We start from the raw sequence: 23,081 nt of genomic DNA, 5'->3' as shown, positions 1-23,081 counted from the left end.
ATGTTTTTTTCTGAAATAGAATGCATGAACTAAATAGCTGCACAGGGATGCCTGAATGTCTTACTTTCATTGGTTAACAGGAAGAAAAACAGAAAACTATAATAAGAAGAAGAAGAAACGGCCTGGAGTATGTAAAACTTATGTTTATTTTTGTCTCACACATTAAAGTCAAGTTAGAAAAAGGAAAAGTAAAATTGATCGTCAGTCAATCTCTACTCCTCAATGACGATTGAATCATTCAAACATATTAGAACCCAGCCAGGAAAAGAAAAGCAGGTTGTCTTGAAGGCGCGTGGAGGCGGACGTGTCATTGACTGCAGGGCGTGGCACCCGGTGGTCTGAGAGGTGACACAGTGATACGCCTGCCCTCTGCTTCCCACATCCATCCTGAGCAGCAGCGGGCTGACAGCAACGCCACAACACAGCAACACTATCCACCTTCCAGCACAACCTGTGCCTCTGTTTCCAGGAAGACCAGGAAGGACCACACGCATGCACACACACACACACACACAGGCGCCCGCGAGAGCGCACACACACACACACACACACACACACACACACACACACACACACACACACACACACACACACACACAAACACACGCACACAATATATCCACATGCTTATTTGCAGTCACACATCTTTACCACTTGCTTTTTCTTGCTCAAACACACACATTCAAACACTGGCACCTCTATATATTTCACAAAAAAATTTCAAATAGATTATTAGAGATATATTTAGTTACTGTGCATGAGTGGTGTATAAAAAAAGACTTTAATTTTGTTCAAAAAGCTACAAACATTTGTTCAATATTTTTTTCAGTGCTGCACCATCGAGCATCTTTGTGTCGAGAGGCCACCGTTATGGGCCGACGGTTTCTATATCAAAGTGATTTAATTTTCCAGTCAATAAAATCAGTCATGAGACCCAATGCCATCACAATCTGCTTGCAACTGAGTTTTGCCCCGACAAAACTGAAGGAGCTCATCGTGGAGAAAATGATGCTTGACATTTCTTCGCTAGTTTGGCTACTAAACATGAACCTTTGGCAAATTCTTTCCGCATATTCAATGTTAACAACAAGGAAAATAATATCAAGCCTGAGTGGAGAAGTAATTGTGAACTTTCGTGTGAGCAGTGAACGAAGTTAGGGCAGACGTAACAGATTTTGCCAAAGGCGGATATCCGCGGATCTGATTGTTCAGAAAGGAAAGAAAGGTCAATGAACAGATCTGAGAACTTAACAGTATGTAATCAATGTGTAGAAGCTGTAAGTGAGCAGCAGCATGATTGATACATAAAGGAGTGAGAAAGTGAACGAAAGAGCCCGTCATTCGATATGCCATCTGTGGTCAGGGTCTGTACCTCTTCCCAGATGGCTTTGAACGCCGGTATGACAGTCTGAAGAGTGATCTCCCTCTCACCAGTGATTTTGGCAAAGGTAATGTACTCACTGAGTGAAACAGAATCTTGATGTTTCTTATTTAATAGAAAGAGTGATGGACGATGACCCTGAGAAGATCACATCACCCCTTTTGTCCTTCTCGGGATCTCGTAACCACCCTGACACATGGGACTGTCTCCTCCTCAGTAGGAACTCACACACTCTTCTGGGGTCTTATAACGTTCTCAATCAAACTCTAATATCTATTAAAGATGTGACATTAAGAGCTCCGGAACTATTTTAGCCCACGAGAGATGCCATTCTACTTCCTTTCAACTAAATTGCTGTTGCTAGGTGATTTTAGCCCAAACTCTGCTTAGTGGATTGAATTGTGAGCTATTTGTTGCCTGGCAACATTAGCTAATTGGATGTTCATTCAAAGCTATGCGGCTCTTGCTGATTTCAACGCCATAACTGTTTCTCAACAGATAGTTCTCGGTGAGACAAAGTAGATGAAGCGGCTTTTTAGTCGGTGTATGGAGAATCTTCCATTCCTGCGCTGTGTGTCTGCAGCAGCCGCCTCAGTCGTGACGCACTTATTAGTGTAGCTTGATTTAAAATGAGTGATTAGTCTGGATGTTGTGGTGATAGGGAGGGACCTGGCTGCACAAAATTCACAGCCAGAGGAGATCATCACAAATATTTCTTGTCAAAAAAAAATCCCTTAGGGCTAGTGTGGCAAAGAAAGTGTGTCTATTTGTCTGACTGAGTACCATAGGCGTTTGTGTGCAGTCATTCGATCTATTTATCTTAGTGTGTGTGTGTGTGTGTGTGTGTGTGAGTGTGTGTGTGTGTGTGTGCGTGCGTGCGTGCGTGTGTGTGTGTGTCTGTGAGGTGAGCCTCTGCATGTGAGGTAACTACATCCTCATACCTGGCATCACTTCATAGATATCCTCGTCCTCTTGGTCGACCACCGACATCTCCTTCCCTCCTCCCAGCTTGCCACCCTTAAAGGTCGAGGCAACGCCAGGACGAGGCTGGAGATGGTCGGTCAACCCCTCAATGTCATCGTAGGGCTCCTCTTCCTCCTCCTCTTCATCAACCGGGATGAGGGTGGAGCTGAGATCTATGAGGAAAGGAGAAACAACGCGATGGGTGTCGTTAGCATCAAGATGGAGCACAGCGTGGGCACAAAAGACAAGCACACACATTAAAGGGTAAAGTAAGAGAAATTATCAGGCAGACCTGACAGCACAACAGGCGAGAATGGGTTCCGTACAACAGCAGCAACGACCAAATGGAGGTCTGAATTATCTTAGAAAATAGCGATCTTTTTCATCAACTATTAATGTTTTTGTAATGTTTTGATTAAGCAATTAAAATGTCCATTACAGTTTGCAAGAGCTCAGGGTGATGCCTTCAAACTGCTTATTTGTCACAATTGAGAAGTCAGAAGCTGCTTGATAATTGATTTAAATTATCTCCTAATCTCTTATCAATTGCTGTCTGTGCACTAATAGATTTAATGACACTTATTTTCAGCATTAGTTTCATATCAGCACTAGCCCCTCCAGCTTTAGCCCCTCCAGCCCCTCGCTAAAACATCTTCCTGGTTTTCCCCTTAATCTGAAATTTGGGGGCAGCTGGTTTATGAATCATTCTATGATCTTGGCTTAAAATAAATCTCTGCTGTTATCAAAGAACAGAGCTCCAGCAGAACCCTTTACTTTTATGCACCCCAATGTTAAAGTCAGAATCAGGACAAATCTGCTAATAGCTGCAATGTTGGAAATGGATGAAACTAAACTCCTGATTAATTGAAACCCACCAAAATCCACTACTTTTAAATCTCTTTTTTTTTTTCAGAACTTTGACTGATTGGTGTCTCCATTCTGCATTCATTTCCTTTGCTGCATTTTGGGTAACTTAAAACACATTACTGTACCTTAACTGTTCTGTGGTGCATCATATTTGTATTTTGTTTAATTTTATGTATTATATTTAATTTAATCTCCCTAGAATATATACTAATTTTATTTTACTGATTGATTTTATTCTGTTTTTTTATGGCAAATTGTTATTGAATGTCCTTCTAATACTTTTCCATGTGTATGTAAATCATTCTGAATTGCCTCTGTTTGAAATGTGCTATGTAAATTAAGTTGTTTGCCTCGTGATTAAGATGCATTCTATATAATTGCGTCATTTGTTTTGCGTCATACCTTTCTCTCTCTCTGCTACCCTTTCATTTGTATCTCTACTTCACAATCAACTAAATGCAAAAACACAAAGTATACTCAAGAGAAGTCAGCCTTTTCCACAAATAAATTCTGGTGTGTTTAATAATCATTTACATGTTGTGGATCGGAATGTTTTTCGTAAAAAAAACGGGGCTGGAAGGAAGTAAGACAAACTGCAGAGTGTCTGTTACTTCCCGCAAATCAGTGGCCTGGCCTGAGCCCATTTTAGAGTAGACTAGGCACGACTGCTCGCTCAGATGGAGGAGCCATCTCATTGCAGGCGACTGGCCATTGCAACACAGGGTATCAGATCCTCCGCCGTACACCAGCAGCCAAGCAGAAATCAATGTCACTGGAGGATAACCAGAACATCTACCAATCAATTTCCTGTAAGTTGGAATTTGGTAGGAGGGTAGGAGCGTTGGGGGATGGAGGAGAACTAGAGCTTCACAATGGCGCACATGTCAAGGTGGGTGACGTGTCGAATGAGGAGATTCAGGACACGTGTTCCTGTTGGTGATGGATTTTCATGTGAGTCAGAGATGATTAAAGTGTCCCATTCAAAACTGACCTTTCTGCCCCTCATAAACACAAGCAAACTTCGGTAGAAAAATAAGAAGGTTAGACAGTTGGTGCAGCTTCAACAATATTTTCCAATTGACCTATGTGTCTCAGGAAAAAGTCATTTTAAGTCAATTTTATTTAACGCAATATTGCTTTTACAGTCTCAACATTTGACATCCTACATTTTTAAACTCTTGGTTCAAATAAAAGGAAATAAGAATGGAGAACCTGAGAAGCACTGAACATTCAACAAATAAATGCTTATTTACCTCTGAGAACAATTCTGATTTGGTCAACCCATTCAATAGCTTCTTGAGGACTGCTGGCAGTGAACTAGTGGGAAAGAATAGCAACAATCCTGCAAGTGTCATCACATTTAAAGGTGTACTTATATTTCAAACATACACCACCTATATGTTCAATGGAGCAGAAAAAGGAAATTTCATTTGTAATCACATCTAAAGTAATCTGACAATAACAGTCTACATAAAGTCAAATTAAGAAATGCACATTTTCCTTCCTGTATGTCTTGTTTTGGTCCGTAAAATAAAAAAAATCAGCTTGCATATAATCAGCATACTGTATTTTATAAAAAACTATCAAACACTTACTTTTGAAAGCAATAAACTACCAAAATTTTTCAATTTTGCTAAAATAAATGATATTTTAACAGATAACTGTCAAAATACTGGTCATTTCATCTTTGTGTTAGTTGACTAACCAAAAATTATTTTTTTTAATCATTAATCAGATGCAGTTCTGAAAAGGAGCAATTTTTTCTTCTTTTGTACTAAGAGGGAAATTTCAATTTTGATAAATAATATTCATTAATCTGTGTAGGCTTTTCTCATTAATACAGACCTGGAACGGACGTCGTCCCGGCGCAAAGAGCTCAAAACAACAATTTTTTTTGGAGTCTTTCCTGAGGTTGCTGACCAGCTGGACGCTGTACTCACTGATGTAAAACGAGCCCTTCTGTTGTTTATCTGTGGGGAGACGTAAACATGGCGTGAAACTTTCTGATTCAGTTCATGATCCCACAATATTTTTGTTGCTCTGGCATTTTAGACAAACCTTTTTCATTTCCAAAGTAGAAGAATACTATATTATTCAGAACACACCACCTCTTCTGCCACTCTGAGCCAAAGAAACTGTGATCTAGAGAAGGTGAAATGCAGGGGTCAAATATTTTTGTGCAGGTGTTAAAATTGTCCAAATGTAGTAAAAATCATCTACAGGTAAACCTCGGCTTACGTTGCTTCTTCCAGGAGACACATAACTAGAAAAATGACATAAGTCAAATTAACTTGTCTCCAGGTTAAACAAAAAATAATCGTTCCCAGTTCTGTACAGTATTTTATTTATTAGTGCATTTTCAATAATATATGGTTAATAAATCTATTTTCAGCCTACATTTAAATTTAATTTTAAATGTTGACAGAAAAAACGTTACCATCGGATACATCGCTGTCTCTTCATGAGGTGCTTCTTCCACATTGTGGGTTACGGGGGTTACTACGGCCCAATAATATATTATATTTTATTATTCGTGAATTCGTAACATTAAATTATGAGCTTTTAACAGTTTACTGGGATTTTTTGATTCCAAACATATGTATTTTTTTGAAAACTGACATATAATTGAGAATGACCTAAGTCTAAACGATTTAAGCCGAGGAATACCTGCATTCAGCTTCTCAACTCATTATTGAAATGTCTGCTGATGTGATTAAATGCTATACTAATAAGGGTCGATTGATTAAAACCACCAGTCAGCACTATGAATGAAAATAATTGATCCAGGGTTGATATCTTCAAGCTGTTTTACCTTTTCGTTTCTTTTCCAAGTAGCCTTGTTTCAAGACGTTGATGATGTCGTAGGCTGCAACTGAGGGGATGTCCTCAAAGTCTGTGGGCAGAATGTTGTTGTTTTCCATAAAAAGTTACAGAATAGTCAAAATTTAGGTCTTATTTCATTTTGTTACGAGTGTCTCGGACTTCCTGTGAGAGTCGGGAGTGGAGGAAACAAGTAAAGCCCTGGTTTCTTCAGCAGATAGCTGCTGATAGCATTAGCATTGAAACGGCACTGTACATGAAGATTTACTCCCATTCATTTGCAGTAAACATGACGCATAACCCCACTGATAGTTGTGTTTTATTCTGAGCAAGTTAATGAAGGCCTACGATAAGTGATGTCACACATGAGAGACAGCAGAGCCCTGCTCATGTACTGATATGGCCACTAAGCAAACATTTCATGGTGGAGCCACTAGCTGATGTACAACACAGAAACCCAAACACTTAAATGTTCCTCATCCTCTTTAAACTTACCTAAATTTGTCAGACGGCAGAATTTTTCAGTGTAGGAACCTTTTAAGATGACTTTTTATTTGCACCTTTATGGATGGAAATCATTAATAAGAAACTAGAAATGCAATTTTTTAACACTCTTTTTCCAGCAACACCAAACAGTTGAATTGTTAATCTATCGAATCCCTCAATGCACCATTATAATATTAATTATAATAACAACATTATTAATATTTAATCTTTAATCTTAATCTTTAAAAAAAATTGTTTTTGAAAAGTAACTTCAAAGTCAAAACTGTGACACAACCCATCAGAAAAACACATGCGACTCCAATCAGTGGCTGGCATCTCATTGGCTAATAGGCATCCCATACCAGTTATATGCTAATCAACTATAACATTCTAACATCTGGACGCCTTAAGGGAGGCCGCTTTAACCAGCTGTCCATTGTTTAAGTCAAGTTTGACATTTTTAAGAAGAACTCATATATGTGACCTACTTCCTAGCCCTTACCCATTAATGAGTAAGTTGTAACGTTGGCCTCTAGGGTCGTCTTCCGGCCTGTGCTAAAAGAGGAGTACCTGGCTTTACCATGTGTCAAAAACAAAGCTAAGCTTTCTCTCAATTCATTATTCAACAGGCATTAGCCATGCGATGGAAAAAAAGAAATGGGAGTACAAGAACCAGCTTTTTAGTCTGAAACACAGGAGCAATTTAAAGGCCATTTAAACGAGTGAGTGTGGCATCCCATTCAGACCACTGATGACAAAGGGAAACCCCCGAGTTCATCCCTCAAAGGAAGGACATGTTGAACTGCTGGGAAAACCCAAACATGTCATCCCACAACTGAGTCCTCCAACTCTTAAACAAAGAACATCCCCCAACATTTGACACTAAGGGACCTTCTCTCTTCCGTAAAAAATCAGCAAGATGAAAAAATATCTGCTGCAGCTGTGCAATGCTCCGTGAGAGCTCTACTATTCACGGTGGCGTCTGTCTGAACAACTTTGCTCTACAGATCAAAATAAAGCTGATGTCAGACTTTTGCTTGACGAACACTCCAGAGATTTAAGTTCACAACAATATAGACTGTATATAGACTATAACCAAAAGCCACTTCAGCCGGGGGGCCTGACGGATGAGTGGGTCATTCCAGAGCAGAGCCTCAGACACCTCGCCGCACTAACACACTCACATACCATCAGCCTGCCTTTGTGGATGGACTGACCAGTGACACTATAAATACAGAGGTGCTAAGGACTGTTTTGTCAAAGAGAACCTGATTCAGTACATCATAACAAACAGTGGTCATTATGCTCCCCCACCTCATCTATCCGCCAGCAGTCCGTCCATTTTTTTTCCAGGCCTGCTTCCCTGTTGCGGCCCACTTCTAATCCCCTCATCCGTCTGCTTCCCTCGCTCTTCATTTATCTCTAAGGTGGAGCCTGGCTAATAGATGAGGAGGTACAACATAAACACAGGATCACTCCGATCTGCTTGAGTCAATAAACATTACACATTCATGCATCTTTAACACTTTAAAGGCACCTGACTTGACCTCACTTGACTGTCGTTCTTTGTGTGTCAGAGACGGGTATGGCTAACTATACTGGCGTGGATGTGCAAACATATACACAATAGTTCAAGGTTCTTCCACAGGGTAGCAGCAGAACATAAACACAATACTCTGCCTTGTGCGTCTCGATCCCACCCAACACAAAAACAGAATCTGATTGGTCCTGAGTTAACAATGCCTTCTTTAATGAAAATTACACACTAACACCTCTTTGGGACCCATGCAATTTAAAGTGGATATTCAGAGGTAATGTTGTTTGAAAATGTGTAATTTAGAGCATTAAAAAAACCCAACAACCATCATGGTGTTTGAGTTTTGAGCATGACTACAGGCACAGAGAGACACATTAATGCATCTAATTAAGGCCTCATCAAAATCATAGACAGACGGCACTCTTTCATAAAAATCATAAATTGCGTTATCAATTATTCAGGGCGATGCCATAGCTTCATTTTCATCCCTTTTGCGTTTTAATTAGCATCATCCACAGCTTTGGTATCGACATTAATTTGATGGCAATTTATTGATATTTCAGCATAACCTATTTAGCTGAGTGCAATTACCAACAAAGAGAAGCAGATAAATGTGATGTTACAGTCGCATCACGTATTTTGTAAATCAAGGTGAGGAGTTGCTACAGGCCATGCTAACTGAATCTAATCGCTCTCAGTGGTCATCAGCAAGAAAGATATGAGTCCCTCCATTTCCAAATGGGGGGAAATAATCAATAGAAATTGACTAGAGATATGCATTTAATTGTTCCTGACAAAGGCAGATTTCCACAAGGAAGCTGACCTGTGTGCTGATAAGTGCTCTGTTCTGTTACCTCCCTGAACTTCTCTTAAACTCGGAGGGGTTGCACAACAATGCATCTGAGCTGCCAGCCGTTCGCCAAAGCCACAATCTCTCATTTGGTTATTCACACTCTCTCAGCATGGTGTTATGAGCTCAGCAGTTGATCCCGCAAGAAAAGGCTGATTTATGTTAGCATGACCAGAGGGAGTTAATGTATTCTCTCATTAAAATCCACTTTACTTAGGCTGAAAGTCAATCAAAGGCTGGATAGAGAGTGAATCAAAATGAAGGGAAATGGTTGGGTGGGAGGACTAATATGTTACATTAGATCTAACGGTGGTCATAATGCAACAAAGATGTTATGAAAACACAAAAATGTGCTGAAGATGTTGATGGTTCTACAGAAGATTGAAAGTAAGCCGTCATTTTAGCGTCTGTACTTTAAGATGGTTGGAAGGAAGAGCGACAGTTCATCCATACGCAGCAACCAAAGCTTTAAAAAATATCCACATTAGAGAAACACAGTGAGAGGAGCGGAGAGGAACGCCCTTAATTAGAATTTTAAAAATTGGGTGGTAATTCTTTGTTTGTCATTCTGCATTTACGTTTTCTAAATTTATGTATTTTTATAGAATTCGCATTTTAATAATGCACGTGTCGTGGAAGATATATGAAATACATGCGATGTTGTCCATCTTACATGTCTCCTCTTTTTCTGTATTGAATAGCAAGTGTATGCTGCGAGTCTCATTTGATAGGACGTCTGTAGATCTGTAGTTTGGTTTTTTTTTAGCTACTTTATTTGTAGTCATTTGTAAATGTTAAATCACATCTGTTGTTGTGAAGTTACGACTGAAGCGTTGTACGCATCTGCTTTCAGGGAGTTCTTTTCTTTATGTTGTATTTCCACTGACAAAAAAAACAAACAAAAACATGTACATGGCTCTTTAGTCCAGCAACTGTTGGGACTAAAATCTGAAACTAATCTGAAACTTTAGTACAGAAACTAAAATCTGTATTTAAAAAATGCAGGCTTAAATACACTTTTTTTTTTCCCTGATTGATTTTTGTTCGACATATTTGTTTTAATTCCTAACATCGAACTATCCAAAGAACGAGGTGAGAATTATTGCTTGGAGAAATAAATTTGATTAATGCTTTAATTATCAGAAAAATACATTTACACATGTAAGGGATCTGATTTTGTATTCTGGTGCTTATAAAAAAATCTAATTTTTTCCAGATGCGGGATTAAAGGTGAATAAAATTTTAAGGAAACACAGTTACCGCCGGTTACGACAACGGCTAAATAAGGATGAATATAATTTTATCTAGTATATTCGTTAGGAGAAGGTGACCCCTCACAGCACAGAAAGGAATCAAAATCAGCAAGCTATCATATGCTTCCTCCTGTGCGCAGTCCTTGAGCGTGAGGGCTTTCACAGCGCCCTTCGATACAAGAGGTATTGCATTGAATGCAGCATCAGGGGGCAGGACCTGACCCTCGTGTGAACTCTGCTGATGAGGTGAAACAGAAGGCAGAGAGAGGCTCCCCTGGCCCTGAGGGGGCTGCAGGAAAGAATGCTGCTGACTTTACAGGCGAAGGGAGCGAAACCACAGTCCTCTTCGATACTGTCCTTGATTAGGAAAAAGGATTCACTCGGTGCACCTTCACCCACCCGGTGCTCAATCTGCACGCAGGAAGCTAAATTGATACATTTTTCCTCATTATGGCAGAAGGCCTCTGCTGCGCGTCCCTCCAGCGAGGCAGCCGTCAAAGGGGAGGAGAGAGACTGAGAGGCACTGGGGTTAAGAGCAGAATGTCTTCCCTGCCCTCCTCTCCTCCACCTGATTTGATTAAGACTTCAGTCATCGATACATAAACCATGTTTAGAACCTCCTAATGCATGTGTTTGAGCCAAAGACAACATGCAGTGCATTATACGCGGGTGCATGATGCCCGCTTGGTTGACTAATAAAGTTTAATGGGACTGAGAATTAATGCAGGAGGGATTCATTTTTGTTTTTTAATAAATATATAAGGGATCCATTTACAATTCTTACGCAAATATTTTTCTGACTTGAAACAGAAACTTTAGGAGTGGAAAAAGAAAATTTCACTGTAAGGAAATGTTTTTATGCCATGAAATGTATTTATTACAGTTGTGGTTTCTTTAAAAAAAAAAAACTCTTGTATTACAACTGTAGCATCTGACTTGTCTGCCCCTTGATGAAATTTACTATTAACATATATGTTTTTTTGTTTGTTTTATGTCTTTGCCTCTGCACCGGAATAGATGTGAAGCCATTCTATGCTCCGTTTTGCTCTATTCCTACATTCAAACATCTCAGACCGGCCACACTAAAGACACTAAGAGGCTAAATTTACTATGTGACATCGTCTTCCCCCTGGGCAGCCATAAGCAGTGTATACAGCGACCCTGAATTTCCTTTTTCTAGATTTACTACCACTATTCAAATGCTTAACTGCAGATACAATGATCTTCTAATCGCTGGGGATGGTTTCTAGCTGCTTCACTGACACAGACAAAAAAAAGAAATAAAGAAAAAAACCAGTAGTAAGAATATAAATACCAACAATGGCAAAGCCGAGGCCCACAGGAGAGCCTCCATATCTTTGATAAAAACGGGATATAACGCAGTAAATGACAGAGCCTGGAGGGAAAAACACTCAGAAAATACAATACACTTGCCCTCTGAATGTGCAGTTATTGTAACTTCAAAATGTTTCTCTAAGTTCCACTAATATGCTTTAAATATAATTTTATCAATTACGGTAAGCAAACATGTTCCTGAGAACCGTTTCATCGTTTCATTGTACTTTTTGAGCAGTAAATCGTACTTTTTATCCTTTTACATGCAATTAACCTTATTTTATTGCCTCTGCTGTTACGTATAATGGAAAAAGAAAACATATGACTGTCATTTTCCTGACATAAATCACTAGCATGTCTACAGGCAACAGGTGTTAGAGAAAATTTAATATGCTTTCTGTCTCTTAAATTCATTCTTAATATTTCACACCCTTCAAATAATACTGATTATTGACCATAATATATTGATTATAATTTAGCATCATTCTAGCAGTTTTCCATTCAGTCTATCACAAAGAAAATTTGATAACGGCGTGAGCAATTGTTTAATTTGGCCTGTCATGAGGAAGTTAGACTGGGAAGCAGGATGTCTCACTTATTCATTACGGTAAAAACAGATGCCTTCAAATTCACCTCAATAAATAAATAATAATTAGCTTAAAATTGAATATGTATTTTATTTAGGTTTTAAGGAAAATAAAATAAAATAACATTTTTGTACATGGTTGTATTTTTGCATAAAATAAAATTAACTAAACCTCAAGATTAAAATTTGTTCTTTAGTGTCATTCAGAAGAAAACGGTAAATCCACCAGTATGACAGTAACTGTGGCAGAAATCGAACTGAGTTTATGACAATAAACAAATGAACTCATAAAAAAAATAATGCACTATAAATCTGTAAACATCCTTTTTTATAAATAAACGTTTGAACACATTCCTTCTAGGTTTATTACCAACAAAATTACAATCACTGCTTTAAATATCAATAATTTTACTTAATCTAGGCCTGACATTTTTTTAAAAACTTGTCATTTTAACTTTGATCAATACTGTTAGAAAATAGATTTTAAAGTTAGCTATCCCAATTATTTTTTTTAAATACAACTATAGTCTTTAGACTGCCAAACAGTCCTTTCCAAAAAAAAAATGTTTTCTCAAGTGAATGTTTTCTGATTCCATTTCCTCTAAATAAGCTAACTTACAGCACGGACACCAGTAAATCAATGGTGAAATTGTAGATAAGCAATTTTCCAACACCGTACAAGCTCACAGCATCCCTATTCCCATTGGCAGATACACAGTGCAGTTCTTCCAGCGCAGACATCCAGGCGTAAAGAAGCATGCAATTTCAACATCCTAGAATAACTCCACAAAGGCGTGTTAATGAAATTAAAGTGGTACATTACAGCAACAATTAAACAGAGAGATCCCAGAGGCTTTTGGGAGCCGTCGTGTCACTGTCTGTGTACAGACCAACACATCTTTCCCATGTTCATTTATTTCCCTAAGAAATCACCGGGGCCACCTGGGCTTGGCATTGAAACTTCATTCATCTCCAGAAATGGATTCCAGTGGAGGGCAAAATCAAATTCTCATTTGCAAGGCAGGGGGAGAAAGAGAGGGAGTGAATGCAGGAGGTACCTGGGAACGCTAACCTCTGGGTGAACCCACCGCATCTGATAGTTTTGCTATTTGTCTGTGACATTGACAGCTCTGGGGGAGATTAGGAGCCACCCTGCCCCAGGTTCCCACTTTGCATTCTGCCTATGTCCCTCTTTATAGATGGACTAAAACACATTTCCCTTCGCCTGTTTTCCCTGGGTTTCAACACGCCGCTACACCAGAGGCAACAGAGGGATGTAATTATATGCGATGCAACAATAAAACAAAGCAAATGAGGAGAGAGCTGCATCAGAGGGCTTACAAAGTGGGAGGATGCAAAAACTGCACGGTGTGGCTTTTGGTGGGGGTGAAGCCGGAGACGAGAGTGATGGATGCCCTTCTGTTAAATACGTCCAAATCCCCCCTTCAAGCCGCTCTCTTCTTGCCAGGCAGTGTGAGTGAGTTTGTGAGGGAGAATGCACAAGATTAATAGTGTAAACAGCGAGGAAGAGAGGGACAGAAAGACAGCTGGAAGAGCGAGAGAGAAAGAGAGAGAGAGAGAGAAAGAGAGAAAGAGAAAGAGAGAGAGAAGACTATCAGCATCTGCAGCAGCACAGTAGCCCTGGGGGGAATAGTGTGAACTTTTGAACCCTGGTGGCAAGCAGTCGCAGAAATGCACAGAGCCTGCGCCTGCCTCGTAATGTGCGTGTGTGTGTATGTGTGTGTGTGTGAGTGTGTGTGTGAGTGTGTGTCTTTCTAGACAAGCACACAGGCTGTAACAGAGAGGAAAGGAGAGTGAAGGAGAATGGGGAAGTGAGGGGGTCATTAGCATATTCTTCTCTTCCTTGCAAACTATCAGCTGCTATTTAAATGTCACAAAATCCATACACCGATAAATGCTGTGAAAAATTAATCTCCAGGCGAGTATTTTGATGGAGAGATACAGTAGATGGTTATCAAAGAGTCCAAAGAAACTTCATGACCAGTGGGCGTTATGAGACGGGAAGGACAATCACTCACACGACTCTGGACGGAGAGCAGGCAGGTCACAGGTTGGCCAAGCGAGAGGCCAAAGGTCAAAAGTTCGGTGCGTGGGCAGACAGCATGACCACAGGCCAGTAAACCTGCAAGGAGGTCATCTATGCCGACCCAAAATTACTGTCCAAGCGCTGCAGACAAGACAGACAAATTGAGGTAAAAGCTATAAAGCCATTTCCAACAGTTTTGTTTGCGTCCCTTATTTTTCTTAAGCACTCGGAAACTTCACTGTGACTTAACTGACTTTGGACCACAGACATGAACCACTTGGTGTCTTAAACCTTGCTGATTAGCTCCATACCGAAGTATCAATCTGTCAGCCGCTATTGTTTTCCCTATTTCACCCCCTTAACAATCCCGGGAATGCACCTTCAAAAGTCCTTCACTTTATGCAGCTTTATCAAGCTTCAGCCAATGACAATGTTTAGATTTAATATTCTATTTACTGGCAGCATGTAATAACGTTGTTACTGTTCACCGCCTCCTCATATTCAAATGAGAAATAAGCAAAGGCGAGACCCAACTTCAAATGGGCTACCCTACTGCATTGTAGTGCAAGTAATTGGTTTAGGAAATTGCGACGGCACAGTAATTACCGACAAGAGTCACATTCCTGCTTTGTTTAAATAGGACACACCTGCTAGCGCTGAAGCTAAAACTAATAATTGATTAAATCTATGGGACATTTTTCAAGCAAAGCTTCTGGTCTCTGAATCCTGAAGATATGCAACTTATTTTAGTGGGGTTAAAATTAAAAATTGTAAGTAATGAAATTATTTATATGGAAAAAGAAAATAAAAAAATTAGCCTGGACTTAAAGATACTTTGAAATTTTATAAAACATATAATTCCATAGTTGATTGTGAAAATGATCAGCAGAATAACCAAAACGGTAGTTTTTTTTATTCCCGCTAGAATTCAGGTCAACTGAAATTATATTCAAGGCATTTAATGTAAATCTAAATAAGTAGATAACTTTATGTACAGTAAATTGTCATTTATAAAAGATAAAAATGCTGAGATGTGTCAATTATCACCAATCACAAATGGAAAATGACTTGATATACATACGGCAGATGACACTTGGAATCTAAGTACAGGGAGGAAATTCTTTAGAGCCACTGTCCACACCTGGTCAATTATATGGTACATCATTAAAGAGTCATTAGGCTCACAAAAAAGAAAAAGGCAGATGTATCAAAAGCGATGTCTTTCTGCGTGCCACCTGGGTGGAGACTCTCCGCACGGTGCTTCATCATCTCTGCAGATTCCCAGCAAACATCCCAGAGCGCCCAGCAGTGCTCCCCCAAAGAAAAACAAACAGGCCATTCCAACTTTGTAAACTTGACCTGCAAACAGCATGATGGGGCTAAAAGCCCCAAATCTCCAACTGTCTCCTGGGGTCTTCGTATGTGTGTGTGTGTGTGTGTGTGTGTGTGTGTGTGTGTGTGTGTGTGTGTGTGTGTGTGTGTGTGTGTGTGTGTGTGTGTGTGTGTGTGTGTGTGTGTGTGTGTGTGTGTGTGTGTGTGTGTGTGTGTGTGTGTGTGTGTGTGTGTGTAAAAGGATATTCTCCATGCCACAGGCAGAAACTCTTCACATATATATGCTTATGTATGTAAAATGTATTGGAATGGTAGCAATCATGAGAAGCAAGGAGTGAAATAAATATCCAGTGATCGTGTGTGCGCCCCAGACAGCACAGAGAGAAAACAAGGGGGTTCGGTTAAAAGGTTCTAAAGGGGGCCAAAGATGCTAGGGCGAGACTACGGGCGCGGTCAGGTCAACGGTGCGGTCGGCGGGTGAAACTCAGTTCACATTACCATGCAGACACCCGGGCTAACAATGGAGGCTCCATCTGTTCCTGTCAGCCATTACAAATCTAGTGTCAGCCGGTGCACTGAAGACAACAGACCACAGCCTCTAATCAAATGGCAGAGGCTCCTCCTGTGTGTAAAAACAGCCATCGACTTCACACTCACTCACTCTCTGGTTAGGGAACAGAGAGCGGCGGAGGCGGCCAGTCGATTACCACGGACAATACATCCTCTGAGTCACAAAGTCTCTATTGTGTACAGTAGGCTCGAATAAAATGATGCAGATAAACTCAAGAAAAAGAAAAAAAAACTCAATATTCAACCCCCTCTGTGAAGCCAAGTGAGATTTGCTAAATCACATCATTATATATTTTTTCAACGGAGGTTAGTAAAAAGAAAATGTAAAAAAAACCAAAGCACTGTCGCGGATGATTGTTCCCCCAAAAATGTCACTGATTTCAATAAGTGGTCTTGCAATTATTTTCCCTAAACATTTGTTCTTCCATTGAAACCAGCAGAAAAGTGTGAGATGTTTCTTTCAACTAGCAGTGAACAGAGAATGAACTCTGAACTCCACATGCCCTTTCACTGAGGACACAGGCCATTCACTGCGCTAACACGGTTGCCGTCTCCCCGGCAATAAAAGCTCACAGATTTCCCTCACAGAATCAAATGTTACGATAATTGATCCAACAATAAAATGTGAGTGTGTGTGTGTGTGTGTGTGTGTGTGTGTGTGTGTGTGTGTGTGTGTGTGTGTGTGTGTGTGTGTGTGTGTGTGTGTGTGTGTGTGTGTGTGTGTGTGTGTGTGTGTGTGTGTGTGTGTGCTTTTTTTAAGCGTAGCTGTTCGGTGTCAAGGGACATTACTTTTCAATATTCAAAACAAAAATGCAAATGAGAGAAAAACGGAGATTCTGGTCGTGCTGCATAATTGGCTATTCCTCACATTTAACACCAACAATGGCATGACACAATGTTCCAGCTTTAACAACTATTGCATCCAGAGTAACAGACGGCGTAATTTGTTTATGGGCGTGTAACCATTATAGCCATAAGGGAAATTTTTTTAAGCATTTTATAGTTTGATTTTGTTTGTTCCTGAAAGAAATTTAGCCTTGTTTATTCTAAAATGAACAATTTCAAAAAATTAATTATAATTGTCTTGTGGTCAATCTTGCCACCATCTGCCATGATTTGTTTACTATAGTTTTTTTTCCATCGTTGTAGAAAAAGACGGCAGTTATTCTTCTGTGGGCAGAGGACGAGAGAATTCATTAAGCCTTTTTCCAAATAAAGAGATTGTTTCTGACTACATCCAGCTGGCATTAAAACAGTGACAGCATTTTCTTCTTTCGCATTAGGAAATTTCACATGATTCCAGCTTTACCAGGCGCAGGGTAGAGATGGGCACCTGAGGCGGTGGAGTCAATAATGCCCACCTGCAGCATGTCACGTCAAGGGCTGTTAGCTGGCACACAGAGTCACGACTAAACAAAAAAGTCTGACTGGGCGGGAGGGCAAGTGCGAGAAAGGAAGACAGTGAGAAAGATTGATAAAGGTAGAGAGGGATGGAACACACAAGGCCCCTCAGGTACAGTGTTGTATTTCAAACCCAGTTGTGAAAGAATAGAGGGGCTCACAGTCAATCAATCACTGCATTAGCCTGCAGCTACAATACCTTCTTTCTGTGCGGGCCACCTTCATGCTGCCCTCAGTCCACTCGTAAAGCTAAAAGGGACAGATCAGGATAGGGATACGAGAATCTGCCACTGGAGGGAGCTCTAGCTCCCCAATCGGGTCTTTGTTAACTACCACCCCCTTTTCTCTGGCATCAGGACAACCTACCTGCATACTGGCCAGGAGTAGGAGGAAGAGGAGGAGTCACTGATGTCACTGGAGCCAGGCAGAGAGGTAAGAGGCTAGTCAAGGCAGTAATTTCACACTTGTGGTCTGTCTTTTTCAAATTTAGAGGGCGAGCAATGTACAGCAAAAGTGTCTGGCTGTGCTTCCTGCTGGAAGGTGTAGGTGTGCCAATGAGGGTGACGAGGGTCGCGTGACAAAACCGAATCTGTTTAGTTCTCTCAGAGAAATACCGCATTGTCTCGTGAAAGACTGACTCCTCTTTTTTACCTTTTACCTTTTCAGTACAGAATTCCCTGCATGCTGGGCCTACACATACAATACCGACATGTGGATTTCATTACTCAGGCTAAAATTTCACTCCTTTGTCCTTAAATGAGACAGCAGGAGCTCTGGGAGAGTTACCACTGCTTTAATTCATTTTCCTTCTCGTAAAGTGATCCTGGGAGGGGTTTTTTTAAACTGATCAAACAGAGCTAATAAACCAAAGTCACACACATACACACGCACACTCACGCACTTACAGAGTCAGAATCAGGGCTAATGTTAACTTACACTCTGGCACTCCATCATCCTGGTTGTCAGAGGCTAATGAGGCGTCGTCTGATTGGGCAGAACGACCCAGACTCGAACTACGGTTGTCATCAGAGCCTTCTTCTTCCTTGTAGTCCGCTAAGTGTGATTTGTGGAAATGTGTGCATGTGTGATACGAACAGAAACCACAAATTTTAAGGGGTGAGTCAATAATTACAGACTGGAGGACATACATAAAACAATTTGATCTTTCTATACTTACGTGGAAAAGGGAATTCTTGAGGGTTTCTGTGAAATCAAAATGAGCAAACATCAAACTCTTAAAGAGTTTAATTAAAAAGTTTTCTCTGTTTTAAAACTCCAGCCCTCTCAGGCTCAGTATTACTTCTTATATTCTATAGTCATTTCCTGAATGTAAGACCACAATGCTTCTATACTAGAGTGTGCATCTCTTAACGTGCAGGGCAGCCAACACCAGTGGAGTTGTTTTTGCAGTAACTACCATATTTCAAGTTTGCATTTGTTGGGTTCACGGGCTGTTAATCATATTTGGAAATTACATCCCATTAAGAGTAGATTATCCAGGTGAAAACAACAGATTCTATAGGATCTCTGCAAACTTTTAATAACAATACATAAGAGCAAGAATGAGGTCTTGAAGGTGACACCATTACACTAAATGAGCTCCTTCTAATGTAATTTTGCAAACTGTGTTTAAAGCAATTACAGCAACAATTAAGGGTCTTCTGTGGTATTAACAGCAAATGTCAGATAATGGTGTCATGAAATTACATTGTGCAACTTGGCTAGTAAAGCAGCTTTATGTGTCTTGCTCAAAGCAGGTTTAATGCTGATTCTAGAGGTAAAATCTTACCTTACATGAACAACCCTGAAGTTATTAAGTAAGACTTTGCGTGTCTCTTGAGCATTTTCACTGAGGTTTTCATCTTGAAGAATTTCAGAAACAAACAGCTCACAGTCTGAGGAGAACAGGAAATATTGTGAACAATGCATATCGTGACAAATTCTACAAACTATAGGATGCTTAATACTTTCAAGAGATAAAACAAGACTCATTTGCTCATACTATCACTTATAAGATCCCACACTTAGTGTTGCAGTTCAATTCGTCATCCACACATACAGTATGACATCATATAATATGACTTACTTTGAGTGTAAAATTTACAATTCAAAAATACTTCGCTTTGTTTTATCTCTGAAATTGCACCACCACTTTCATTAAGACAGCATATGGACACAACGACGTGACCAGTTCTGCAACATGATGCATGTGAACACACGGACCTTCATCTAAACCTGCTTCTGCATACACATATTTGATGATAAAATTGTAATCTGATCCTGGTTTCTGAGTCAGTCAAGTAAAGCTTTATGTTTTGGTTCCTGTATTGCCTGATGGTAAAGGAATAAAATTATTAAAAAACATAGTCTTCTATTTCATATTCCATTGTCTTAATAGCGAATACAGGAGACCGGAACATTTAAGCTGCTTTTACTATTAGTGGTATATTGTTTCTGCAGGGCCTAAAAACATATAATTATTCTTTGTGTGACTTGACCTGTGAAAATTAAAAACATAAAGGTGAGACATTAAATTTTAAAATGTCTGTAGGAAGGAGGTTGTTATGATTAATCGTTTCTTCCACAATGTTATTGAATATTGCCCTATAAAGCTGGAGCGGGCTTGTGAAACAGGTTGTCTCACATCTCTTATCTGATCCAATTTCTGTATGTCTTCTCTTCCATATACACAAACTGACTGAAATATGCAAATGTTACTCCGAAGGCACTGTTGGACGGCACGGCAGTACATGCAAATGTAGTAAATGCCACGGTGCTGCCATGTTAGAGACAGTCTTTGTCATAGAGGATTTTATTTTTATGTTGATGTTTACTGTTGCTTGTATGACTACAAAATACAGCAGTTGGGAGTTTGTTCTGTTCTCTTGATGGTTTACACTAAACAAGAAAATTGTGACGACCCTAATTTTTATATATACAAATTAAAGATCATCATCTAGTAGAACATTCTCCCGTTTTATAATAGATTCTCCTGCTTTTGAAATATGGTTACACTCACTCAATAACTTGTTTTAAAGATAAAACCTTAGCCTTTTTAGACAAGCATTATTGACGTTGTAAAATAAAATACATTACCATCCAAAAGCCTCCTAATGTCGTTAGGGATTGTCCCCATCCCTGACTGTCACCTGCTGATTTTTAACCTTGTCTGACTCTTCACTATTTAGTTTTTACTCCACAATGTAGTCTATGTGCAGCAAGCCTCATACAACACAACATGAACATGAGAAGGAACATGCACACACACACACACACACACACACACACACACACACACACTAACACATTAACTGACACATTGTCTAACCACCTGCCTCGTTTGATTCTGAAACCTTACTTCCGTGCATCTAGATTTGCACAAAATGGGGTGGAGCAGGTGCACAGATGACAACTTCCTCTGCCCCACAGTTGCGACAGATGACATGCTTTGACGGACTGAAAACCCACTCTGCATGACCTACAATAACACTGTCACAGCACGAACCTGAATCGGTTGTATGACTCTATACATAGTGAGAAAGAGGTGAAACCTGAAAATATTTGTGACGTGGCTACAGATGTTAATTTAATTTCACATTGTTCCATTGTTGTGTGTTTACCTTATAATCTTAATTTTGGGGTTTTTACAAACCAAATGTTATAAAATGGAATTATTTCTGAAATTATCAATTGATGCAATATGTCATAAAAAATATTTTCAGTGTAGTTTCAGCATGGTTAAAGAAAGGATGACACATTTTCTCAAATTTGCCAATAGTACTAAATATAAACTCGAGTTTCTCTACATGCAGGCACTTGTGAAACTAATTACAGTATCAGATGGCAATGGGTACAACTGACCACTTTTTATATTAATAAATCTTGCCAACACTCTGCAATGCTTTAATTACTGCCATTGATCTTATCCTCAACCGCATGAACTGTGCTCACATATCCAGGTTGGCAAGCATTCAGGCTGTTGAAGTGTCCTTGAGCAATTCAATGAAGCCCAGGGTTCTGACATGCTGCTCTGGTGCAGATCTATAGCAGCCTGACATCTCTGCAATGTGGGAAGAACAGCCAATTTCTAAACGGGGATCAATGAAGTACCGCATTATTAAAAGAAAAAAAAAATACTGGTCAGCAAAAGAGGACTGGCCTTAGGAGTTTGTCCAGATGAATAAAGCCATTCATTCAGGCTGCAGCTGCACATGGGGGGGGGGGGACACCGGAAGTAAACTTGTCCCTTGAAAATCTTTCCCCAAACCAAGACAGCTGAAATAGCATTTGAATGACTGATATCAAAACAGGTATAATTAATTACTAATTTATTAACATGACGAAATCTCTTATATCCCAGTTGTTTTAATCAGGTGCTCCTGCATGATTTTTCTATCCTATAAATCTGTTTCCAATATGGTTCATACAGTTTGTCCCAGTTTTGAGCTGAAAAAATAGCTACTGGTGTTATGTAGAAATTATTCCAGGTATTTAATATTTTTCATGCAGCCACAAATACACCCTATTTGTGTAAAAGTAGTCATAAGTAATATTTTATAGAGCTCTAATTCACTCACATTGGTTAACCATTAGCAACCACAGCAGGTGAGACTAATAAAGCAAAGTCAATTCGAGAACGAGTAAATATGACGTTGAAAGCTAAAGTATAATACATCATAGAAATAAAAAATAAACGTAAACCACCTACTTTTCCGTGTTCTGTCCCTCCATCAGTGATTTTCATGCTAATCCAATGCTATTATCGGTTAGCTACTGCTGCTATTCAAGCTAGTCTAAAGTTAGCTTGGGTGCTTCAGCCTATACCGATCAAGATAGATAGATAGATAGATAGATCGATACTTTAATAATCCCGGAGTATTAATTTGTTATTCTGATTAACTTGAAGTTTAATTAGCTCAGCTATCTAATTTGAAGTCAACGCTTTTCTTCATACCAGCCCAGTAAACTAATATTTCTGCTAGTTAATGTTGACCATAAAGGTGGATTGAGCGATGCGTTCAAGGACTCACAGACGTAGGTAAAAGATGCTGAGCAGTGTGGGATCTGAAATGTATCATGCGACAGCATATTTTTTATGATTTTATTTTATTGTGCTGTACATTTATTGTTAGTTTTATAACGAATTTAAAAATAATTTTTAATACATTACATTAGTCACGGTAAGACTGAATTAGTTAGCAAGATAGTGTTAATATATAGTCCTTTTAATGGTGATGCATTTGAGGACAATATATGTTGCATTAACTTTCAAGTGATTAATTGTATGTATTGATTGAAATTATAGTGTTCAGTATTGGTCTTTTCAAGCTTGGAAAATATTTCTGATAACACATGAATGGAATATCACTATATTGGTCCCTCACTGGATTTCACTGGGCAGAGATGAATGGTGGAGGGTGAACAGTAATAGAATGGCCCGGAATAGGCTTTTACTTTCAACAATAGTGTCATGGAGGTATTTGTAGCTGTACAAACAGAAAGAGTAGGGGGTCTGACTATGACTATATTGATACCTCTATATGCAGTATATTGATCCAGTATTACTCTGACGCTGTAAGGAAAGTCATCAGACACTGCTCACATCGATGTCATACCCTGGATATCAATCAAGTGTATGTTTGACTAATGTAAT

General features: G+C 39.5%; 1 protein-coding gene across 1 annotated transcript in view; it reads right to left on the bottom strand.

The window, feature by feature from the left end:
- The window catches only part of skap1 (src kinase associated phosphoprotein 1), a 29,380-nt gene extending 8,636 nt beyond the window's left edge, over positions 1-20,744 (bottom strand). Inside the window, exons 1-9 of the mRNA XM_068305702.1 lie at positions 20,525-20,744; positions 19,218-19,323; positions 18,606-18,631; positions 18,365-18,481; positions 6,024-6,104; positions 5,270-5,353; positions 5,057-5,181; positions 4,465-4,528; positions 2,323-2,517 (exon numbers count right to left, since the gene is read on the bottom strand). Of these exons, the coding sequence (XP_068161803.1) occupies positions 2,323-2,517; positions 4,465-4,528; positions 5,057-5,181; positions 5,270-5,353; positions 6,024-6,104; positions 18,365-18,481; positions 18,606-18,631; positions 19,218-19,323; positions 20,525-20,564 (838 nt within the window). The 5' untranslated portion in view covers positions 20,565-20,744. The remainder of the gene's footprint in view (positions 1-2,322; positions 2,518-4,464; positions 4,529-5,056; positions 5,182-5,269; positions 5,354-6,023; positions 6,105-18,364; positions 18,482-18,605; positions 18,632-19,217; positions 19,324-20,524) is intronic.
- Positions 20,745-23,081: the final 2,337 nt, after the last annotated feature.

The sequence above is a fragment of the Antennarius striatus genome, chromosome 21 (assembly GCF_040054535.1).
Source record: "Antennarius striatus isolate MH-2024 chromosome 21, ASM4005453v1, whole genome shotgun sequence".
In the NCBI taxonomy this organism is placed as follows: domain Eukaryota; kingdom Metazoa; phylum Chordata; class Actinopteri; order Lophiiformes; family Antennariidae; genus Antennarius; species Antennarius striatus.
The sequence above is the reverse complement of the archived record's forward strand: the minus strand, read 5'-3'. Positions and strand labels throughout refer to the sequence as shown.